The sequence below is a fragment of the Eubalaena glacialis genome, chromosome 3 (genome assembly GCF_028564815.1).
Source record: "Eubalaena glacialis isolate mEubGla1 chromosome 3, mEubGla1.1.hap2.+ XY, whole genome shotgun sequence".
Lineage (NCBI taxonomy): Eukaryota > Metazoa > Chordata > Mammalia > Artiodactyla > Balaenidae > Eubalaena > Eubalaena glacialis.
This window is the reverse complement of record NC_083718.1, coordinates 42,357,661-42,380,186: the sequence shown is the minus strand read 5'-3', so window position 1 is coordinate 42,380,186 and position 22,526 is coordinate 42,357,661. Positions and strand designations below refer to the sequence as shown.

At 43.7% G+C, this 22,526-nt stretch overlaps 1 protein-coding gene across 8 annotated transcripts in view; it reads right to left on the bottom strand.

Annotated features, from left to right (window-relative positions):
- Positions 1 to 22,526, bottom strand: part of HHAT (hedgehog acyltransferase) — a 357,453-nt gene that overhangs the window by 86,491 nt on the left and 248,436 nt on the right. For all 8 annotated transcript variants that reach the window (XM_061185553.1, XM_061185550.1, XM_061185554.1 and 5 more), the window contains one exon: positions 5,472 to 5,673. In XM_061185553.1, the coding sequence (XP_061041536.1) occupies positions 5,472 to 5,673 (202 nt within the window). The remainder of the gene's footprint in view (positions 1 to 5,471; positions 5,674 to 22,526) is intronic.

The window sequence follows — 22,526 nt, the reverse complement described above, 5'->3', positions numbered from 1 at the left end:
TTGTTCTTCTTTCTCTAGTTTCTTTAGGTGTAAGGTTAGATTGTTTACTTGAGATTTTTCTTGTTTCTTTAGGTAGGCTTGTATAGCTATAAACTTCCCTCTTAGAACTGCTTTTGCTGCATCCCATAGGTTTTGGGTCGTCGTGTTTTCACTGTCATTTGTCTCCAGGTATTTTTTGATTTCCTCTTTGATTTCTTCAGTGATCTCTTGGTTATTTAGTAACGTATTGTTTAGCCTCCATGTGTTTGTGTTTTTTACGTTTTTTCCCCTGTAATTCATTTCTAATCTCATAGCGTTGTGGTCAGAAAAGATGCTTGATATGATTTCAATTTTCTTAAATTTACTGAGGCTTGATTTGTGACCCAAGATGTGATCTATCCTGGAGAATGTTCCATGCACACTTGAGAAGAACGTGTAATCTGCTGTTTTTGGATGGAATGTCCTATAAATATCAATTAAATCTATCTGGTCTATTGTGTCATTTAAAGCTTCTGTTTCCTTATTTATTTTCATTTTGGACGATCTGTCCATTGGTGTAAGTGAGGTGTTAAAGTCCCCCACTATTATTGTGTTACTGTCGATTTCCTCTTTTATAGCTGTTAGCAGTTGCCTTATGTATTGAGGTGCTCCTATGTTGGGTGCATATATATTTATAATTGTTATATCTTCTTCTTGGATTGATCCCTTGATCATTATGTAGTGTCCTTCCTTGTCTCTTGTAACATTCTTTATTTTAACGTCTATTTTATCTGATATGAGTATAGCTACTCCAGCTTTCTTTTGATTTCCATTTGCATGGAATATCTTTTTCCATCCCCTCACTTTCAGTCTGTATGTGTCCCTAGGTCTAAAGTGGGTCTCTTGTAGACAGCATATATATGGGTCTTGTTTTTGTATCCATTCAGCAAGCCTGTGTCTTTTGGCTGGAGCATTTAATCCATTCATGTTTAAGGTAATTATCGATATGTATGTTCCTATGACCATTTTCTTAATTGTTTTGGGTTTGTTTTTGTAGGTCCTTTTCTTCTCTTGTGTTTCCCACTTAGAGAAGTTCCTTTAACATTTGTTGTAGAGCTGGTTTGGTGGTGCTGAATTCTCTTAGCTTTTGCTTGTCTGTAAAGCTTTTGATTTCTCCATCAAATCTAAATGAGATCCTTGCCGGGTAGAGTAATCTTGGTTGTAGGTTCTTCCCTTTCATCACTTTAAGTATATCATGCCACTCCCTTCTGGCTTGTAGAGTTTCTGCTGAGAAATCAGCTGTTAACCTTATGGGAGTTCCCTTGTATGTTATTTGTCGTTTTTCCCTTGCTGCTTTCAATAATTTTTCTTTGTCTTTAATTTTTGCCACTTTGATTACTATGTGTCTCGGCGTGCTTCTCCTTGGGTTTATCCTGTATGGGACTCTCTGCGCTTCCTGGACTTGGGTGGCTATTTCCTTTCCCATGTTAGGGAAGTTTTCGACTATAATCTCTTCAAATATTTTCTCTGGTCCTTTCTCTCTCTCTTCTCCTTCTGGGACCCCTATAATGCGAATGTTGTTGCGTTTAATGTTGTCCCAGAGGTCTCTTAGGCTGTCTTCATTTCTTTTCATTCTTTTTTCTTTAGTTTGTTCCGCAGCAGTGAATTCCACCATTCTGTCTTCCAGGTCACTTATCCGTTCTTCTGCCTCATTTATTCTACTATTGATTCCTTCTAGTGTAGTTTTCATTTCAGTTATTGTATTCATCATCTCTGTTTGTTTGTTCTTTAATTCTTCTAGGTCTTTGTTAATCATTTCTTGCATCTTCTCAATCTTTGCCTCCATTCTTATTCCAAGGTCCTGGATCATCTTCACTATCATTATTCTGAATTCTTTTTCTGGAAGGTTCCCTATCTCCACTTCATTTAGTTGTTTTTCTGGGGTTTTTTCTTGTTCCTTCATCTGGTATATAGCTCTCTGCCTTTTCATCTTGTCTATCTTTCTGTAAATGTGGTTTCTGTTCCACAGGCTGCAGGACTGTAGTTTTTCTTGCTTCTGCTGTCTGCCCTCTGGTGGTTGAGGCTATCTCAGAGGCTTGATGGGAGGCTCTGGAGGTGGGTAGAGCTGACTGTTGCTGTGGCGGTCAGAGCTCCGTAAAACTTTAATCCACTTGACTGTTGATGGGTGGGGCTGGGTTCCCTCCCTGTTGGTTGTTTTGCCTGAGGCAACCCAACACTGGAGCCTACCTGGGCTCTTTGGTGGGGCTAATGGCAGACTCTGGGAGGGCTCACGCCAAGGAGTACTTCCCAGAACCTCCGCTGCCAGTGTCCTTGTCCCCATGGTGAAACAGAGCCAGCCCCCGCCTCTGCAGGAGACCCCCCAACACCAGCAGGTATGTTTGGTTCAGTCTCCCCCAGGGTCACTGCTCCTTCCCCTGGGTCCCGATGCACACACTATTTTGTGTGCGCCCTCCAAGAGTGGGGTCTCTGTTTCCCCCAGTCCTGTCGAAGTCCTGCAATCAATTCCCACTAGGCTTCAAAGTCTGATTCTCTATGAATTCCTCCTCCCGTTGCCATACCCCCAGGTTAGGAAGCCTGACGTGGGGCTCAGAACGTTCACTCCAGTGGGTGGACTTCTGTGGTATAAGTGCTCGCCAGTCTGTGAGTCACCCACCCAGCAGTTATGGGATTTGATTTTACTCTGATTGCGCCCCTCCTACCGTCTCACTGTTGCTTCTCCTCTGTCCTTGGACGTGGGGTATCCTCCTTGGTGAAGTCAAGTGTCTTCCTGTCGATGATTGTCCAGCAGCCAGTTGTGATTCTGGTGCTCTCGCAAGAGGGAGTGAGAGCATGTCCTTCTACTCCGCCATCTTGGTTAATCCTCCGCACAATAATATTGTATCTCAATTTTAAAAATGAATGGGAATGGGCTTCCCTGGTGGCGCAGTGGTTGAGAATCTGCCTGCCAATGCAGGGGACACAGGTTCACGCCCTGGTCTGGGAAGATCCCACATGCCGCGGAGCAACTAGGCCCGTGAGCCACAACTACTGAGCCTGCGCTTCTGGAGCCTGTGCTCCGCAACAAGAGAGGCCGCGATAGTGAGAGGCCCGCGCACCGCGATGAAGAGTGGCCCCCGCTTGCCGCAACTAGAGAAAGCCCTAGCACAGAAACGAAGACCCAACATAGCAATCAATCAATCAATCAATCTTTAAAAAAAAAAAAATGAATGGGAAATGGATACATGAAAGAGAGGGAAGGATGTAACCCAAGTGGGGAAACAATGTATTCAAAAGGCTGTGTACATCTGGAATGCCAGCCATGTTTTTCTGAAAGAAAACAGAATCTGTGCTGAACTGTGTAAGAAGCAGAGTAATGGAGAAAAAGTCCTTAAGTGGACAAGTGGAAGAAGAACTAAAGAACCCAATTTGGAAGTATTAATTGTGTACTGACTTACTGAGGCTAACTCAGACACGCAGCTAACCATTGGGGATATAAGTAATAATGGGGTCCTGACCTTGTGCTCAAGGAGCTCCTAGTCTAAACAGCCATAACCAACCACCAGGCTGTCAGGATGCAAGACAGGTGATAAAAATAGGTTTTACAAAATGTGTTCTTGCTCAATAAATATGTAAACTAAACACCACATTTGCAATATACAAGACATATATCTCACCAAAAAAATGCATGTTCAGAAATTACTATACACCTGGGAGCTTGAATTGAGGATGGAAGCTCAAATGAGGTGAACACGTGAAGGTCCTGGAATGAGCTGTGATGGGGCAGAGCAGACATTCAAGTGCTTCATCCTGTGAGCATGTCTTTTCACGGTCTTCCTTCATTTTTAACCAAAATTAACAAGCCATACACTACATTGCACAGTGTGGGTTACTCCTTTAATATTTTAGATTCTTTAGATTTCTTAGTAACGTAAGCCATGGCTCAAAGTCTACGGAGCTCTGCTTAAGATTAAGTTCAAGGTTAATGTCAGACCCTTCATGAGGGAACATGGAAATGTGTTATAGGGCTTCAGCCGGGGCTGAAAAGAATTTTCTGGCTTTCATGGCTGATGACTGGGTTTCCCACTTTGGGGACGACTACTTAGATTTGAGGGTGAAGTTTGTAACCTTTATGATACCACCTTTTATGGTTTTTCTTTGCGTTACAAAGCCATGACTTTCATTGAAATTCCACTTTCTACTGGAATTCACTGACATTTCTTTCCTGCTGATTGCTGGGTACTAGTACCGAATAAAATACTTATCTGTAAACATACATAAACATATTTAAATTCCTTCAGGAATGTTATTTTTGCTATGTGCTTTGTATCAGTTTTTATTGAAACGACTGTCCACTTGTACTATGGCTATCTTTATAGAAAAACACTCAAATGTATTATATTTTGGTGATGTTGGCTTCTTGAAATATATTTGTTTTAGTTGCAAATACGGGGGGAATTTACCCACATTAATCATTTCCCAGTAAATTTCTTGTGTTTTACTGCCTGCCATGAACACTGATGCTAGCGTATTTCTTTTTAGATACTTTTTTCCGGGTTATCGGAATATTGCTGCATATTCAGAATTGATGATTTCCTGTAAGATTCTAATACATACTATGCCACATTTACATGATAAAACACTTGCTCACAGTTTAAAATCACTTAAAATATGTGTGTAAAGAAAAATGCTTAATTTTCCAAATCACTTGCCTATAGAGTGCGAATGTGTCTTAAATCCTTACCTGATTTTTATGCTACTAAAACCTATCAAAATAGCAACGATTAAAAATACCAGTACTACTCAGTATTGGCAAGGGCATTCTCAGGCACTGTTGGGTAGGAATGTAAATTGGCAAACTCTGTCTACAGGGCAGTTAAGAAACAGGCAAGCAGTATGCATGGCAAAACTTAAAAGTGAGAAAAAACCTTTAACTTAGCCATGTTACACTGAAGAATGCATCCTGGTTAGGACAGTCATCTCAATGCAACTGGTAACTGCAAACAAACTGGAACAATATGTTAATAATAGGAGACTAAATAAGTTACGACATATCCACATAATGGAATTCTATGAAGCCATTAAAAAGGGTTGTTAGAAATGCATTTGATGACAAAGAAAGGGGTCCTGATACAACTGTATCTCTAGTATAATAGCATGTTTTAAATGTGGTGTGTGTGTGTGTGTGTGTGTGTATAGAGAGAGAGAGAAAAAATTTAGAAGAATGGGTATTAACAGTGGTTTCTCTTGAGGAGACTTTTTTCTTTCCTTATACTTGTCTGAATTTTCTAATTCTCATATAATAAATATGTATTACTTTTATAGTTAAAACATTTATTTTTTAAAAATAGCTACAGAAGCCTCTTTTTCAGCTGTCCTACCTCTGGGCACACGAGTTTTGAACCCATCTAGCAGGAATGGCCCACAATAGGGTAAACGTGATGACCGCCTTCCCTCCCAAACCCGGTCCACCGAGCTTGGCTGCCCCCTACTGCACAAGCAAGGACCCAGCTCACCAAGCTGTCCTGGACGCGCGGCGCCTGCACAAGCCTCTGGACTCCGTTCTCCACGGTGACTCCCAGCCAGTTGAGTGTTGCCCAGCACCAGAGGTAGTCATTCCCACCATGCCAGAAGCTCACAAACGCAAATGTCATTGCAGTGGAAAACAGTGTCCCTAGCAGGCCGTGCTGGGACCCGCCCGCTGGAATGTACACATACCTAGAGACAGAAGAGGCTGTTAGGAACCATGTGGAGGGCTGTCCCGGCAATACCACTCGCTCCCGGGCGTGATTCTCCCGTCACACGTCGCTATTCACCGTGTGCAGACCCTTCCTGACTTCCAGGAAGCCACAGAGCACTCCCTGAATTCTCCATCACACACGGAGGTGGCAATACATAAACCTCAGCTCTGAGGGGCTTTAGCTTAAATGAACACACAGGCTAAAGAGCTCTCATTACTAGAGCAAAATAGCACTTATAGGAGGCACGGTGAGGAGTATTGAATTTAGAGTTTCTAAAAGGGATGCACCCAACCCTAGAAGCTCACTCACAGAATGGCAATTAAGTTTCTGGTTACATGGGGACATCAGACTTCAAGGCAGGTATGTATTTTACAGCTCAAACGATTAAGTTTCTGGTAAACCCAGTATTTAAGCACAATTGCTGAATTCAGGCCCCTAAATGGCAGGACAGCTCCTGCAGAAGAGGGGTGCCAAGGCCAGATCCTCAAGCTTTCCCGGCAAGTTGCCCAGAAGCATTAACGAATTTGCAAGTGAAGAGAAGAGCTCTGTGCTCACAGGGCAGCCAACTTATCACCCGAAAGGCACAGCCATCCCTCAGGTATGTTCTCTACTGCTGAGACAGCTGTCTGACTACATACCCACAGAGCCATGTTCTTCAATCAGTATGTTCCTGCTAGAGTTGGGCAAAACTCACATCTTGGGTTGTCAGGATCTGGACAACTAGGAACACACCCTCCTTACAGCAGCCTTTTTTAAAAAGCCCATAGGCCTTTGTTTACTGCTGGTCAGTGCTTCTTTGTCCAACCTTCTTCCACGAAGGAGAAGGAAATCATCATTTCCTGAATACACAGTGTGTCCCAGGCACGGCACTAGACACTTTCCATGGATCACTCGGCTTGATTCTTTGAAACACGATATGCTGTTCTAGCATGCCAACCCATGGACAAGTTGTCTTGTTTATATATTATTTTAATATTTTCTCAGAAATGTTATTTTGAAAATCATTTTCGAATAGAACAGTTTTATAGGCAAGCCAAAAAATACAAAATAAAAACCATTCCCCAGTCAATAAATACTTCTAAAGACTATGTGACTATAAGTATTTTTAAATGTCCTCCCTCACTTTCAAAGGTGCTCCAGGTTAGATGGTAGCTTATGTGATCAGCTTAGCTAGCCCCACTATCTGGGTGAGAAAAACGGGCTGACAAAGGGAAGAGCCTAGATGCAAATCTGCATCTATGGCACCAGAGTTAATGTTTTCCATTACACCTCTGGGTTTATTTTGAAAGCCCTCCTATCTTACATCCCAATCTGAAACAAACCGGAAAGCATGTGAGAGTGTAGGTATTTCAGAAACAAGCGAGGCAAAGAAAATACTTTCTCTTGTGCACCAACAAGACCATCTTGACAATCAAGTTAGCAAATACGCATCAAGCACTCACTACAGATTAAGGAATCCTCCATCTGTTGTCAAGCATTTATTTAGGCCTCCAGGGCAGTCCTGGCATTATGAGCAACACAGAGACATAAGACGTTGTTCCTGTCCAAAGGACAGGTATAGCTGGTTGTGAAACAATAGCAAACAAGTCCCATCATTAAGCTGATATGGTACTTGTTTGCTATATGATATGGTACAAAGTAGACCAGGAGGGCTTAAGAGTGTGGAGGAGAACAGGGTCAGTGGAGGCGAGTGGGTTATGGGAGGCTTAATGGTAAAGGTCCCCACCCTGGCAAGGCCTAGAGGATGAATTTTGTCAGGCAAAGGGGAGAAGGGTGGGTGCTGCATCATGGACCGAGAAGGGGTGGGCAATGAGCCAGAAAAGCCTGACAGCCCCAGGAACAGGTGTTTTATTTGGCATTCTGCTGCCCCCTACAGGCTGCTTGGTTATTGGTGTAGAATACTCAGCAGAGGCAAAAAATGGACCACAAACCTCTGCAGCCTCCTACCTGCATGAAGGTAACCACTGACCCATCATGGAGCTCCATGAGGCTATACGCCACTTCATACAATCAGTTCTGTGTGTAAGAAGGTTGCATATTAAAAAAAAAAAAATGGGGTGGTCAAACCAAGTTCAAAAGGATAAGGAATAACTGCTGTTTACAGAAACTTTGCAGATAATCATTTTATAAAACAAGTTAATTCTGATCCTAATACTCATCTCATCCAACACTGGTGTGTTTTATGTTGAGATTTTTGTTGTATCTCATTACATTAAAGTGAGCTGCACTATATATATCAGAAAACCCCAGTATAGAACAAAAACCTTGCATCGTCCACATCAATGGTCCTTAATATTAGATTCAACTCCAAAAAGAACATGCTTTCAAGCTTGTGACAAGGAAGCATCTAGCCCCATAGTTACATGCACAGCTATTTCAGGCATCTCTTGGCATCATGGCTTTGTTACTTTGCCTTCAAAAGTGACAGCCGACAAAAATCTCTGAAAATTCCTTTTACTCCAGAAACTCACATATGGCAGGTCTCCAAGGACATGAGGTTGCTTGCTTGTTTTAAACCAGAAGAGGGTATGGTTTCCAGACTGGAAGACAAAAGTCCCTTCTTCTCTCTTAATTTCTAGAAGGCAGTAGATACAGCAAGAAGGAGAGCGAGCATGTTTCCTTTTACAAATTCTACCAGGCTTGTGTCAGTTCCATGATTAATAAAAACAGAAATATGTGTCTCTTTTAGAAAAGCAGTAGTACGACCTCACTTACTTAGACCCACTGCACAGTGAAATTGATTTCCCAGTGGAAGAAAGCATTCAGTACCACCTTCTCAGCAAAGCAAAAATGAAAAGATTTTTTTCCTGTCAGTGCCTGTGCAAGCTTGAGTGTGCACAAGGCCTGCCCCTGCCAGGCTGGCTTCGTGGGGCCACTGCTTGCAGAGAATGCTGCCTGAGGTAGTTACCATCCATCTGTGCCACCTTATTAATTTAAAACCATCTAACAGAATTAATGCAACAAAGCAAACCCCCAACTCAGGAGGAGGAACCTATGTAAAATGTAGATGTTATTTATAACGTCTACCCTCTACTGAATATCCATGTACCAGGTACTTTATATAAACTGTTTCTAATCACTTACACAACTTTGCAAGGACCAGCCCTATTTTACATGGGAGAGGTGGAATCCGAACCTAGAATGTTCTACTTTCAGAACCCCTAGGCCTGTGTTCTATGAAGCCATTTACCGTAATGGGAGCATCTCTTGGTGATATGTTCCTCTGATTCAACCAAATCTTCAAAGCGGTCTCCACAGAAACATCCACCAGTATTTTATTAACTGAAGAAATATCCTCTGTAGGAAAGGAGTCTTACTAGGAAGAAAGATGCTCATTATTTACAAAGGAGTTTAGGCCAAGGAGCTCTGTGCCAGAAAGCCAGAGTTACAAGTTCCATTTTTAAACAGACTAAATAAATTCCTTCTGTCCCACCTGCCATCTTGTCCAGGCAGGCATCCTGCAGATGTCTATGTTAGAAGTTAGGTGTAAGAGGTTGATGGTTGGGGCTTGTTGCTGAGTAGTAGGCATACGTGAAGGGAGAAGAAAGTATCTATTTCCCTCATGCCCACTCTGAAAAACAACTCAAGAATGTCTGACAGTTGGGACAGGGGTGGTGAGAATCCATGTGGTAACAATAAATGATGGAGAGGGTGTGGAGAAAAGGGAATCCTCTTGCACTCTTGGTGGGAATGTAAATTGATACAGCCACTATGGAGAACAGTATGGAGGTTCCTTAAAAAACGAAAAATAGAACTACCACACGACCCAACAATCCCACTACTGGGCATATACCCAGAGAAAACCATAATTCAAAAAGAGACATGTACCACAATGTTCACTGAAGCACTATTTACAATAGCCAGGACATGGAAGCAACCTAAATGTCCATTGACAGATGAATGGATAAAGAAGATGTGGTACATATACGCAATGGAATATAAATATAATACAATACAGTATATAATATATACTATATTATATATAATATAATATATAATTATCCTATATTATATATAAAAATATAATAAAATATAATGTAAGTCTCAGTCATAATAAAAAACAAAATTGAGTTATTTGTAGTGAGGTGGATGGACCTAGAGACTGTCATACAGAGTGAAGTAAGTCAGAAAGAGAAAAACAAATACCGTATGCTAACACATATATATGGAATCTAAAAAAAAAAAAAAAAAAGGTTCCTAAGAACCTAGGGGAAGGACAGGAATAAAGATGCAGACGTAGAGAATGGACTTGAGGACACGGGGAGGGGGAAGGGTAAGTTGGGATGAAGTGAGAGAGGGGCATGGACATATATACACTACCAAATGCAAAACAGATAGCTAGTGGGAAGCAGCCGCATAGCACAGGGAGATCAGCTCGGTGCTCTGTGACCACCTAGAGGGGTGGGATACGGAGGGTGGGAGGGAGACGCAAGAGGGAGAAGATATGGGGATATATGTATACATATAGCTGATTCACTTTGTTATACAGCAGAAACTAACACAGCATTGTAAAGCAACGATACTCTAATAAAGATGTAAAACAAACTTAAAAAATTTTTTTAAAGACATTACTCTTAAAATCACAATGCTCTCTTTTTTTCCAGGACCTACCCAATAGCTTCCTGGCTTGCCATGTTATTTTCAAACCCTTTGCCACGAACCCCAGACCCTAGTGAGGTAAGAGGATGAGGCACCTAAGATACTGAAAGACTTGGTTTTTACTGTCCCATTGATTGAGTTGAAGTTGCTGACTTCCCATCTTCAATTACCTATTACTTGGCTGGGCTGGGGCAGGCAGTGGCTGACATCCTGTTCCAGCTCTGCCTTATCTTTCTACCCTATTTCCCACTAGTTCTCTTGAAAAATCCTGAAATCCTGAACAAATGGGGCTTTCACACTTCTGGGCCTTTGGTCATACCATTTTCACATCCTCCATCCTCTCTGGTTTCCCAACTCCTCCAGGAAGTCTCTTTTAAATATTCCCACTCTCTATTTAACCCAGAGAACCTACTGTTTGTACCACTGAATTGAACAGTTATTCATCAAAAGATGTCTTTTCTATTATGATGGTCATTTCAGCTAAACTGTAAAATTCTTTAAGGCACTTCTATATATGTATGTATGTGTGTGTGTGTGTGTATGCATGCATGCGTTATTATATAGTTACTAGTCAACAGTATTTAAATACCTAACAATATAATTTTCATTTACTTTTCATAATCTCCAATAGCTTTTACATTTGTGATAAACTGTCACACTGTCACAGACGCATTATGAAAGATTAGGAAACAAGGAAGGATTACACGGACCTGCTCTCATTATTGGGGAGACTTCGGAAGACACCCATTCCCAAAGAATACAGACACCTGAAGGCTCTGAAGTCTCCCCACACTTTGTAACCCTACTTCCCCTATTAAAGTAAAAATCATGCAGCCCCAAAGCTCCAGACATATCCCAACCTCGAGAGATTTCAAAAATGACAAGTACCAGCCTTTTAAACACTAGAGTCTTCAGTGGCTGGGAAGGGAGGATTTCTGGCTGTGTCTCATTGGTGGTAAGGTGACCCCACCTTCCTTGGCTTCACCTGGGCTCTGAGATGAGTTCCTGCTTAGAGTTCTCTGCAGAGGTGGCCGTGCTCTCCTAAACCCAGCTCTCACGGGCAGTGGCTCCCGCACCCCGACCCTGGCTCTGGCTTTGGCCTTGGCCCACCTCTGAGTTCTCTTTCTCACAGCCCAGTGATGACCCACCAGTCAAATCCCCATCCTCTAGGTAGTGGACAAAGGCCTGGTGTTTAGTTCTCACAAAGGAACTAAACTATATATTTACTTATTAAAAGTTTTCAAAGGAAGATGCACGCAGAAAGTATAATTTACTTTTAATATCTTTCTGCCCAGTATGGATCATAATGAGATTTTAATAAGTAAAAACCAGCAGTTGGTTAATGAGGAACTGCAGACCTTATCATCTCCAGAGGCTAAGAGAGGTCCACTTTCAAAGCAGAGGGCACATCTGAGCTGGGCTAATTCTCAGCTCCTTTACTGAAAGACGTATGCAACTCTGAAAAACTGCCTATTAAAAATGTTATGTTCTATTTGGCAACAAAATACTGTGGAATTTATAAAACAGAGATTAAACTCTGGCTATATTTAGTCTACATTTAAACTTCTAGGTTCATGTAATTAGATGCCAACATTTTTTTTAAAATTAATCTTTTCTTTCCACGAAGCCAGTAGCTCAGTGGGCTGAAGTACTGTGCTGATGAACCTAAGCCTATGACTTCCATCCTAGAGAAAGATTCAACTCTACCCTCATAAACCAAAACCCAAACTCTAGCTCCCCAAAAGCTCCATCTTCCTCCCTGCGGAAGAGGCTAAAAGAGCATGAATGGCCCAGCCCAGCTGCCCTTACCACTAGAACACGCCCAAGCAGCAACAGCAGCAAGGCATGGGACAAGAAGAAGGGCAACACCTGGATGCTGGAGATGGGGCCTTGGTCCTGCTCTGCCACTTACCAATCTCTGTAACCTTGACCTTGGCAATTAAGCCTGCTCAGCTTAAGTCTGTACACTGAGCACATACTGGGAATGTTAAAATCTTCTTTGGTATGAGTTGTTGTAAAGATCAGATGATACAGTACATGTTTAAGGAGTTTGGAGATTTTAACACTCCATATAAACAGAAGAATGCATACTTACTAACAATGGGCCAGCAGCAGCATGCTTGCATTCAGGAAAAAACAAGCTGCCGTGATCATAATGATTAGCATCCCTATATTTTTCACAAGCATTTCAAAGCACCAAGACCTCCGGCCTGCTTGCTCAGGGATGTTCTTCACTTAAAACCATTAGCCTCATATATGCCACCACTGGCACCAGGTCGCTTAGTGCTAAGGGGTCAAAGCTATAGCGGAGGAAAATTTTTTTCTCCTACTCTTCTAGGTTCTTTGGGTGGGCTAACAACATAAGAGACATAGGCAGATTAATAGGAGAGAAACAAATTTAATTACATATGTAGGGGAGTCCACAAAGACAGTGAGACTCAAGGGCAAGTGAGGCAGTTGAGGCTCATATGCTGTCCTGAGCTACGGAATGGGATAGGGATCTGGGGCTTCAAAGTGTAGGAAGGGAATTCACAGGGTGATTAAGAAGAGCAGATGTTTGGCCATTAGAAGTTTGCCCTGCCCTGCAGATAGGTCTTTCAGATAAATATGTTATCTCTGGTAATAGCTCTTTTTCTGGTACAGGCCCCCTATCTAAATTCTTTGAGATAGTTAAGTTAGAGGGAAAAGTTCTTCCTGAGTCTGCTGGATCTTGATTGCCTTCAGCTCAAAATAATCCACATGCCAAAGTGGCATCTTTGGGGGGGTGACACATTCTGCTCCCCTTCAAAGTTATGCGTTCAACACTCACGTGGACTTGTTGATTATGCTTAACCCAGACATCTGATACAGGCTACAGAAGATCCTGTAGGGGCCATGTGGGCGGATCAGGGCAAAGCAGCCTCTACCACAACTTGGTCTGTTACCAACATCTCACCTTCAAATCACCGTAGCCCTTCCACTCAGGTCCCCTCTTATCTACAGAGTACAAGTCACCTCATCAAGTCCTTTCCTTATAATGGGGGACTGCTGGGCGGACAGGACCAGAAAGTGCTTATACTGGTTTAGTCATTCAACCCGTTTAAAGCAGCGCCTACTAATGTTCCAGAGGTTAGAGTCTTGGTGATGCATAAGTCTTTGCAGTATTACAATCTTCATGCTTACAGACTGAAAAAACAAACAAGTCTTTAAGATGTCATTCTTCAAAACGAGCTTCCAGTCACAAATGAGAGATGGGAAGGCCCAGGGGGGAGTGAGCACAAAAAGGGGCATGTGCTTTTTCCCTCCACGGGGCTGCTAACCCTCTTTTGCTTAAGAGCGCACTGAAGCCTCAGCAATCCCCAGGGTTCCCGGGCCCACATCTATTTTGGGTTATACATAAACACCATATAAAACAGATTCTTTGGAGGTCTGAGCAAAGGAGAGCGAGCAGTTTGTACTCTTTAGTGCTGTGGAGTTGAGTCTCATCGCTAATAAAAAGGTCCTCAAAGCCTCAATTTAATAACCACCAAGATTTCCTGGCTGCCTGCCTGTCTTCCCACCTTCCTCCTGAGAGGATGCTGAAAGCATCTATAAGCTGCCCTAGGCCAGACCAAGAGGGGGAGGGTACAAAAAGCCGGCTGTTTTTCAGGCAAACCCGCATGTTTGTAGGATGGAGGTGTGTGTGATTCCGTGTCTCAGAGTCAGGGGGAAAGGGTTGAGGGGAGAGACCCCCATCGTCCCCTGCTCCTAACACACCTCTCAACCTTTGCTCCATCAGCAGATCCCAAACCCAGGGTCCAAATTACCACCATCCGGGGCATATGCCTCCTCTTATCAGCGGTTGTACTGTGTCTCCTCTGTGCTCCCTTTTCATCTCTGCCTCTCACCCACATCCTATTCAGTGCCACTCCTGCTGGTCCTAATCTTCTCACTCATTTATCACAGCTGTTAGGAAAATGTTCACTATAAAACGAACATGTACAACTCAAAAATGACTGTGCTGGTACAATGCCTTGGGGGGCCTCTAGAAGAACGTGCTCTGAAGACAAGCGCGCTAAAGAAATGCCTGACTGAATGCTGAAGCGTTTCATTCTCCATCTGGGTTTGTGGTGTGATGATTTTGAGACAGCCGTGCTGGACAGGGCCCCACAGAGGTGGGCCCACAGCCTTGACAGGTGTATACTCTACATTCCTATGGTGACACAGTATCTCAAGTGATAAAGCCCGGTAGGTTGGTCACTCGGGCAAAAACAAAAATGAACTGCTGAGGCAAAGAAAAGGCCAATTCTTTGTCCTTGGGAAGCATCCAGTCTTACAATGGTAGTCCCTAGCCTCAGGGGTCCTGCTTACGGTGCATTCCCATCACATTACGTCCTAAACTAAAACCCATCAGCCTGGCTTTTTAAAAATCATTCTCCAGCTGGCTCCCTCCTATGCCATCAACTCCATCTTATGAGTCTCCAAAACAGATTCTCCACTCCAATTAATGAACTTCATTCTTGCACAAGTGTGGGCCCTACAATCATGCCAGCCCACCCCCCAATCATGTAAGACCTCTGGCTGTTCTTTCCACCATCTGATCTTTCAAAATGGGTTCGGCATTCACTTCAGGGACTATTTCCCCAGCTGATCCCACTGAATGCGGGTGGCCCGATGATTCTTCATCTCTGCAGAATTCATGTGTTCGTCTTGGGCTAAGTTATTTCTTCAGACTTGTGGATGTGCTGCTCCTTAGCAATTCTGAGATACTTCATCAGGTCTGAGGGTACGTGGGACTCCCCACCTCACAGACAAGACATGGATCAGAGAACTATAACATTTCTCTTTTTATATCCCTCAGAATCTAACTTAAACTCTGAACTCAGGGGGTGCTCAACGAACCCTGATCAACTGCCTTCTTTTCCTCATCCTCCTCATTTCTCTGACTCATTCATTCATTCCCTTCCTCTTTTCCTTGTCACTCTATATAAACAAACGAGAATTCTCCAGCTGGAAAGTGTGGCCTCCTGAGTAAATGTCCTTGTTCACGTCTGCCTCCACCACTTTCTTCTCTAAAGTGCATTGGGGTTTGGAGGGTGATATTTACAAAGTCAGACTAAATCACAGATGCCAACCGGAGGTGCCCCTAAGTGAGGGGACAGCTGGCAGGGACCGAGAGGTGGGACAATTACCAACTCCAACTTCCCCAGGAAGCTGCCAGAACTACCCAAAAGGGAGATTTAACCAAAAAACAAAACTTCAGCGTTAAATGGTTTTAATATTAGAGCACCCAAATTGGGAGGTTTAAGATTTGTGATATTAACTTTAAAAGACTCAAATAAAATCCTGGACACGCTCCTCGGTACCAGATGCGTGCGGGGGTGGGTGTTCACGAGGCCAGCGGGAGTGTGGCTTTGGCCCTTCGCTGGATCGCTTGGCTTAACTTTGCTAACAAAATCTCTTCCTCTGCCATGAACGTCACTTCCAAGTCCAATGCACACTTTGGCCACAAGAAAAGTAGTGAGGGGTCAGGACCACTGTTGGACATGAACGAATGCACACACACACACACACACACACACACACACACACACAGAGTGCCTCAGAGCACAAAGGAGAGTGGAGTGTGGATGGGGAAGCCAGGGTCACAGATTTCAGTGATGGTCTCTTTTCCAGGCTTTGGTTTACAACTGGTAAAAGTTTCAGGGCTAGGGGACAACTAGGGGTGAGGTCTATATAGTTTGGAACATTTGGGACATAAGCACGAATGGTCTTGAAGAGTTACGATCAATTACAACAGTGTGCTGCTTTGCTACTGGTCTCTGCTAAAACAGAAAGATCTGTCTTCTCTAATGGATTTTCAGGACATGGAGCTCCTAAAACCATAGCTTATGCTCCTGAGTTCCCCATTCCCCCCACCTCTCTGCTGCCATGAAGCTAACTTATGAACTAACGCAAAATGCACAAGGAGAGGGTTATCTGAAGGAAGCCTGAAGTGAATCTTGACTCAAGGTGACAAATCCTTTCCTAAGAGCAAATTTCCACCCCTCCACCCCACCCCCAGTTTACCTGCTTCGTCAGTTCAGACATATGTATTCTGGACTTCCTTAAAAAGTAACAGTCATTGGTAATAAAAATGTTCAGCTGAGCGGGCCATAGATGGGTTTCAATGCCCAGAAAGGGAGAAAAATGGGAGAAAATGCCAGCAGGTATACAGGCACCCCTTTCAAAACACTGCCATTGAAGACTGTTTTCAGGAGGAAGAAAAATAAAGGTCCCAGGCAACGAAGTGCTGTTTAAAAAATAATCAAAGACGCAGACCTACTAGAGAATGGACTTGAGGACACAGGGAGGGGGAAGGGTAAGCTGGGACGAAGTGAGAGAGTGGCATGGACATATATACACTACCAAATGTAAAATCAATAGCTAGTGGGAAGCAGCCACATAGCACAGGGAGATCAGCTCAGTGCTTTGTGACCACCTAGAGGGGTGGGATAGGGAGGGTGGGAGGGAGGGAGATGCAAGAGGGAAGAGATATGGGGATATATGTATATGTATAGCTGATTCACTTTGTTATAAAGCAGAAACTAACACACCATTGTAAAGCAATTATACTCCAATAAAGATGTTAAAAAAAAAAAAAGAAATTATCCTAAAAAAAAAAATATCAAAGAGAAATGTTGCTGGTGGTAATAAAGAGGCTGCTCCCTCTCTGGACTGAAATCAGTACTCTGACAGATCAGCTTTGACAGAACTGTTTCAACTGCCTCTCATTTATCATAATTACGATCCACAATCCCTACCAGACATGATACCTTTTAAGGCTGGGCACTGGAAGGGAAAACTGATAATGCTTGGGTTTGGGCATGAATGACGATAAATCTGCAGCAGCGTCCAACAAAACCATGCCAGTGCAACACTTAATGGAAACAAAGCAAGATCATCATCCCATGCCCGGGAAACAATGCCCCATAAGCATTTTCCCCTTAATGCAGTGAGAGCCACCCAGATGACGCTGCTTATTCAAAAGATGCTATGGTATAATTGAATGAACTCTTGAGTGCACATTTAGAGATTAATATTTTAAGAGCTAGCATTTTACAGAGACAGTCTAAGGATGACATTCAATGTGTGTCACAAAAGGGAGTCTTCTGTAGATTAAAAATGCCACCGTTTATACAATAAAACCATACAAAATCCAAAGATGTCAGTCATGGAACTGGATATTAACATGGTCATCCATGTTGGAAAACAGTCACTTCCCAAGGGTTGGAGAAAGACGTAGACCGCCAGAACGGGATTTTGCTCGCCAGGCTCCCTCTCAAGTGGGGTCGAGATGAAGAAAGAAGCTTTATGGGCTGGAGAGTACTATGCTTGACTTTTACCTTATCCCTGAGAAAGGTGGGCGGAGAGGATGACGGGAAATCAGGTTCTCTCAAGCAACCTGTGGCTAATGTAGCTGCAGAGAAAAGCCAGATCTTGAGTCTGAGCCTGCAGAGAGGCAGCTGGGGTCCAAATGAAAGAAGTGCTGTTGCCAGCTCTCCCCTCCCACACCACCATCTTGCCTCCCGGTGAAACTGCAGACAAAGAGCAGCTCCCAAGCAGAGTCATTCCGTGGAGGCCAAAGGGCAAGGATGTCCCCTCGGAGCTCCTGCCTGCCTGTGGAGTCTCACTGGCTCAGGCTACAGCCACTAACACAATCTAAGGCCCAGTAACCGGTCCAGCAGGTCTGGGCCTCCAAAATCATCAGCTTCCCTAAGGAAGGAGGAAAGGACGTGGAGGAGATGCAGTCCATTTGGGTCATGTGCCCAAAGACAAGGTGGAGGGCAGGAGGTAGCTGACTCTTGGTTTACTGTTGGCGCCTTAGGTGGCACAGATGAGGAAGTCTGTTTTGAGAACTCAATAAACAGACCCTTTTCAATTCCATGGCCAAGTCTAGGAGACAGGGAGCCCCCTTCAAGAATATCCCCTCTTCTAGAATGAGTCTCTGGAACCTCCCGAGAGAGAGGGTGGCTGCCCATGCTGCAAAGCACAGCACACACGGGCTGTGTGGCCATGGGCTTTAAACAGCAACTCCCCTTAGGGGGTCAGGAGCCGAGAACCATCCAGGGGGCTGCTGGAGTGGACCAGATGGAGGGGACAACCAATCTGTTCTTCAGAGTTCAACTTTGGGGCCAACATCCCCACCCATCTGGTTGTCATCACGTCTGCGACAATTTCCTGCTGTGTCACGGTCATGACTCGACCCCTGAGGCCTCAGGCTGGACTTGAGGGCACTGCCTTAAGTGACCTCTTCCGGGAGTTTCAGGACTGCAATTCTCAGTCACTTCAGTTCTCAGTGTTCTAGCTCCTCAGCGAGAAGTTTGCAGGGAGAATGGAAATCTCTCCACCACACTGGATGTCAAGGGTGACTCCCAACTCACACTGGCAACAACTCACTCAACAGACAGCCTTGGGGCAGGTCTGGGGCTTATGCTCTTCCTCGGCAGCACCAGCCCCTGCACGTGTGCTGCCTCTGATGCAGCTGCGGAATCCAGCACCTCCCGTCCTCTCAAGGAACCCCTCGTTCTCAGGGGCTGCCCTGTGCAGTGACAGGTGCCCAACACCAATCTTGAAGGGAGCTCGCATCAGGGTCTCTGCTGAGCCCCTCAGGGCTGCACAGCTCTTTGGAGGACCCGAGTCCAAAGTCCCCTCGGGAGTAAGACACCCCATGGCATCACACTCTGAGCAGGGCACAGGACACTGCCAAGGAAATGCCATCCTTTAAGGGTACAAAGCATATGAAACTCTAACGGCGACTCTGAGTTGCACCTGTATAACCTGGTATCCCGTAACTGTAGAGTGACTGTCCATTAGACTCAAACCAAGGGACTCCTTGCTCCCAAATCACGCATGTGTATATTTGCTTTTTTTTTTAAAGATAGTAGTCATCTTTTCTTTTTAAAATTTATTTATTTATTTATTTATTTATGGCTGTGTTGGGTCTTCGTTTCTGTGCGAGGGCTTTCTCCAGTTGCGGCAAGTGGGGGCCACTCTTCATCGCGGTGCGCGGGCCTCTCAATATCGCGGCCTCTCTTGTTGCACAGCACAGGCTCCAGACGCGCAGGCTCAGTAGGTGTGGCTCACGGGCCCAGTTGCTCCGCGGCATGTGGGATCTTCCCGGACCAGGGCTCGAACCCGCGTCCCCTGCATTGGCAGGCGGATTCTCAACCACTGCGCCACCAGGGAAGCCCTATATTTGCTTTTGTGAAAGGAATGTGCCTATAAAAAAATATGCCAAATACCTACTACAGTCTAGGCACTGTGAGAGACACTGAGATAATAAAAAAATGAATAGAATCGTCCTGCTGCCTGGAGTGGATGGTCTAGTGGTAGAATCAGACATCTAGAGGGACAGTTAAAAACTGCACATCAAAGCAGAAGGAAATACATGCAGCCTAGAGATGTAAACAGCACGCACGTGCTGGGGGTGTGCAGGGGAGGGGGAGGGTCTGTAGAATGGTCCCCAGGGGAGGGTTTATAGAGAAGGCCACATCTGAGACAGAGAAGGAAGGGACTACAGAGAGAAGGGGGGGGGCTCTATTTTGCCTTTACTGACTAGTTGACATCAATTTCAAGTTAACCCTAATAAGGCTGGCAAACTCTCCCCAAAGCCAATGTCAGAGGAAAAAGTTTATCATTCCCTTCTTAAATCTCTCAAGGAAAAAAAAAATCTTAAAAGTTGACAAATCTTTAGAAAATGTAATCTTACATTTCCCTTTGGAAAATCTAAATGGCAGGCTACAGAGAGATATTTGGGCACATGACACACGAAATAAAATGAGGCTTTCTTAACGAGTTACCTGGGAACCAAGGGCACCTAGATGCCACACCTGGATGTTAATGAAGCTGCCTGGGCGGGGGCGGGGGGTGGTGAGCCTGGCTTGGCAGGCAGCACCCTGAGTACATGCCAGGATCTGTCTCCACCTCCATAACCCTGAACTGCTGTGACCCAGGCAGGACCAGAGTGTCCATCTAGGAGATACACTATTTATAATCCACATCCAGTTCACCTCATAGGATTGTACATGATCATCAGATAAGGCAAAAGGGATGAAAAGAACTGAAAATTAATGTAAAACAAATGATTATTATACTAACAGTATATAGATAATAGTATATTAGGGTTACCATTATCCACAATAATCAAGGAAGGAATTTCCAATGAATTAAATATTTTTCTTAATAAGGAAGAGAGAGAGAAAACCCTGACTGCTCACCATAAGCCGGGCACTGTGCTGAACATTTTACATGTTATTCAGTGTTCAAAACTACCCAGGGAATCTGCCCCCTCCCACCATTTACAGATGAGGAAAATAAAGCTCAGAGAAGGTTATTTACAGCCCCAGTCAAAGAACTGGCAGACTAGATCTATGTTGCATCAGAGAACAGGACCCAGACCAACTGGGAAGAATCACAGGGAAGCACGTTCTCTTCACTCTGAGCTGTCTAAAAGGAGAAAAGGAACACAGCTAATCGTGGAGCGGGGAAGGAGATTCAGGTCTGCCTCCAAAAACGCATGCTCTTTTCACTACATCAAGTGGTTTCCCCACGATAACTATAGACTTGAGGCATAAATAACCTGTATGCCTAACATTAAAAAGATAGTTAAGAAATATTAGATTAAATACTACCTATCTTTTGAGTCCCAAATAGGTGTCAATCACCATATTCAGTGCTTTCTATAGTATTTCATTTGATTTAGATGGCACTTTAGCATTTTTTGGTGCCTCAGAGTCATTTCTGTGAACCTAAATTATCTTTGTAGCAGCAAAGCATGACAGTTCTAGATAAGTGTTCAGATCACTACGAGATGACAAAAATCCAGTGAACTTCCACTCAAATAAATCTGGTAGAAATGTATTATAACACCTCAAAGTCTAGAGGTCAAGAACAATCCCCTCTTGTTGGCACAAAGGACCCTGGAGACAGTAAGGATCTGAGAGGTCATCTTGTGTATGGATCCCCCTGTACTATACCTACAACCAGAAACCATCCAGCCTACACCTCAACACTCTCAGTGACCAAGGAGTCTTGGCTTTTTGAAACAGTCTTTTCTACCCTTTTAGGACAATTTAGATTGGAGAGAGCGTGCTTCTCTGTACTTTTCACTGTTGACCCTGGTCCTCCTCTCTGAAGCAACATTTTGAACATGGGTACCGGGTCTTCAACCGGCAGCCTGTCAAACATCTGATGAAGGTTCTCATCTCTCTCCAAAGGTTTGATTTTGGACACAACATATCCTCAGTTTCTTTATCTATTCTTTTACACCCAGTTCCAAATCTCCTGTTATAATTTCCCTTTTTCTAGATATTTCCTCATTTGCCTGTGTTCCCCTGGGATTGTGATACCTGAAATAGGTTGCACATTTATGGAATGACATGAATAGTGAAGAACAGACTCAGAATACCATATTCTTTTTCTAACCATATATTCATATCATCAACAAACATTTTCTACGTATTTACTATATTCCAGGTACAACAATTAGCAGTGGAGACATTCAGGAACGTGCCATGGAAGACTGCCCTCAGAGAGCTTACATCTAACCTATTATAATGATGAAGCCCGTTGTGACATTTATTTCAAGGCAGCCTTATCTCATACCAAAGTCTGCACCTACTATGTCTCTGAGAAAGTCAAGACCATCGCATAAGAGTGCCCTCACCTTCTTTCCTAACCACATACATTTTTATCTCTATCGGTACCTATCCACTCATTCATTTATGTTCCCACAGTGGAAGAGATGTCCTTTCCATGACTAAGGCTACCTCTGCTCTTTTGTTCTATCCCCTTCTGACTCCTGAGGGACCATGCTCCATCAATTACCCTGTATCCTTATCCAGCTTAACTGAACTGGTTCCCTCCTTAGCACGAAGACATATTTTCCAGTCCTTCCTATTTTATAAACACCTTTCTTTTACCTCGCAACTTCTACTTCTGCAACTTTGATCCTAACTACATTTCATCACAGTCAAGTATTTCAAAATCCTTGAAAGAGCAGTCTACACCCAGTCTCTAAGCTCCCCCACTCCCAATCGATCCTTAACCTGGTGCAATCTGACTTCTGTCCCTCCCCATTCCATTCAAACAACATTTGTCAAGATCATTAATGGCCTCCAGATTGCCAAAGCCAATGAATACATTTATATCTTCCTCTTACTTGTCTGCTACATTTGGCATTGCCTGTGTCTTGCATCTTCCTCTTTTGATAAATTTCTGCTTTATGTCTTA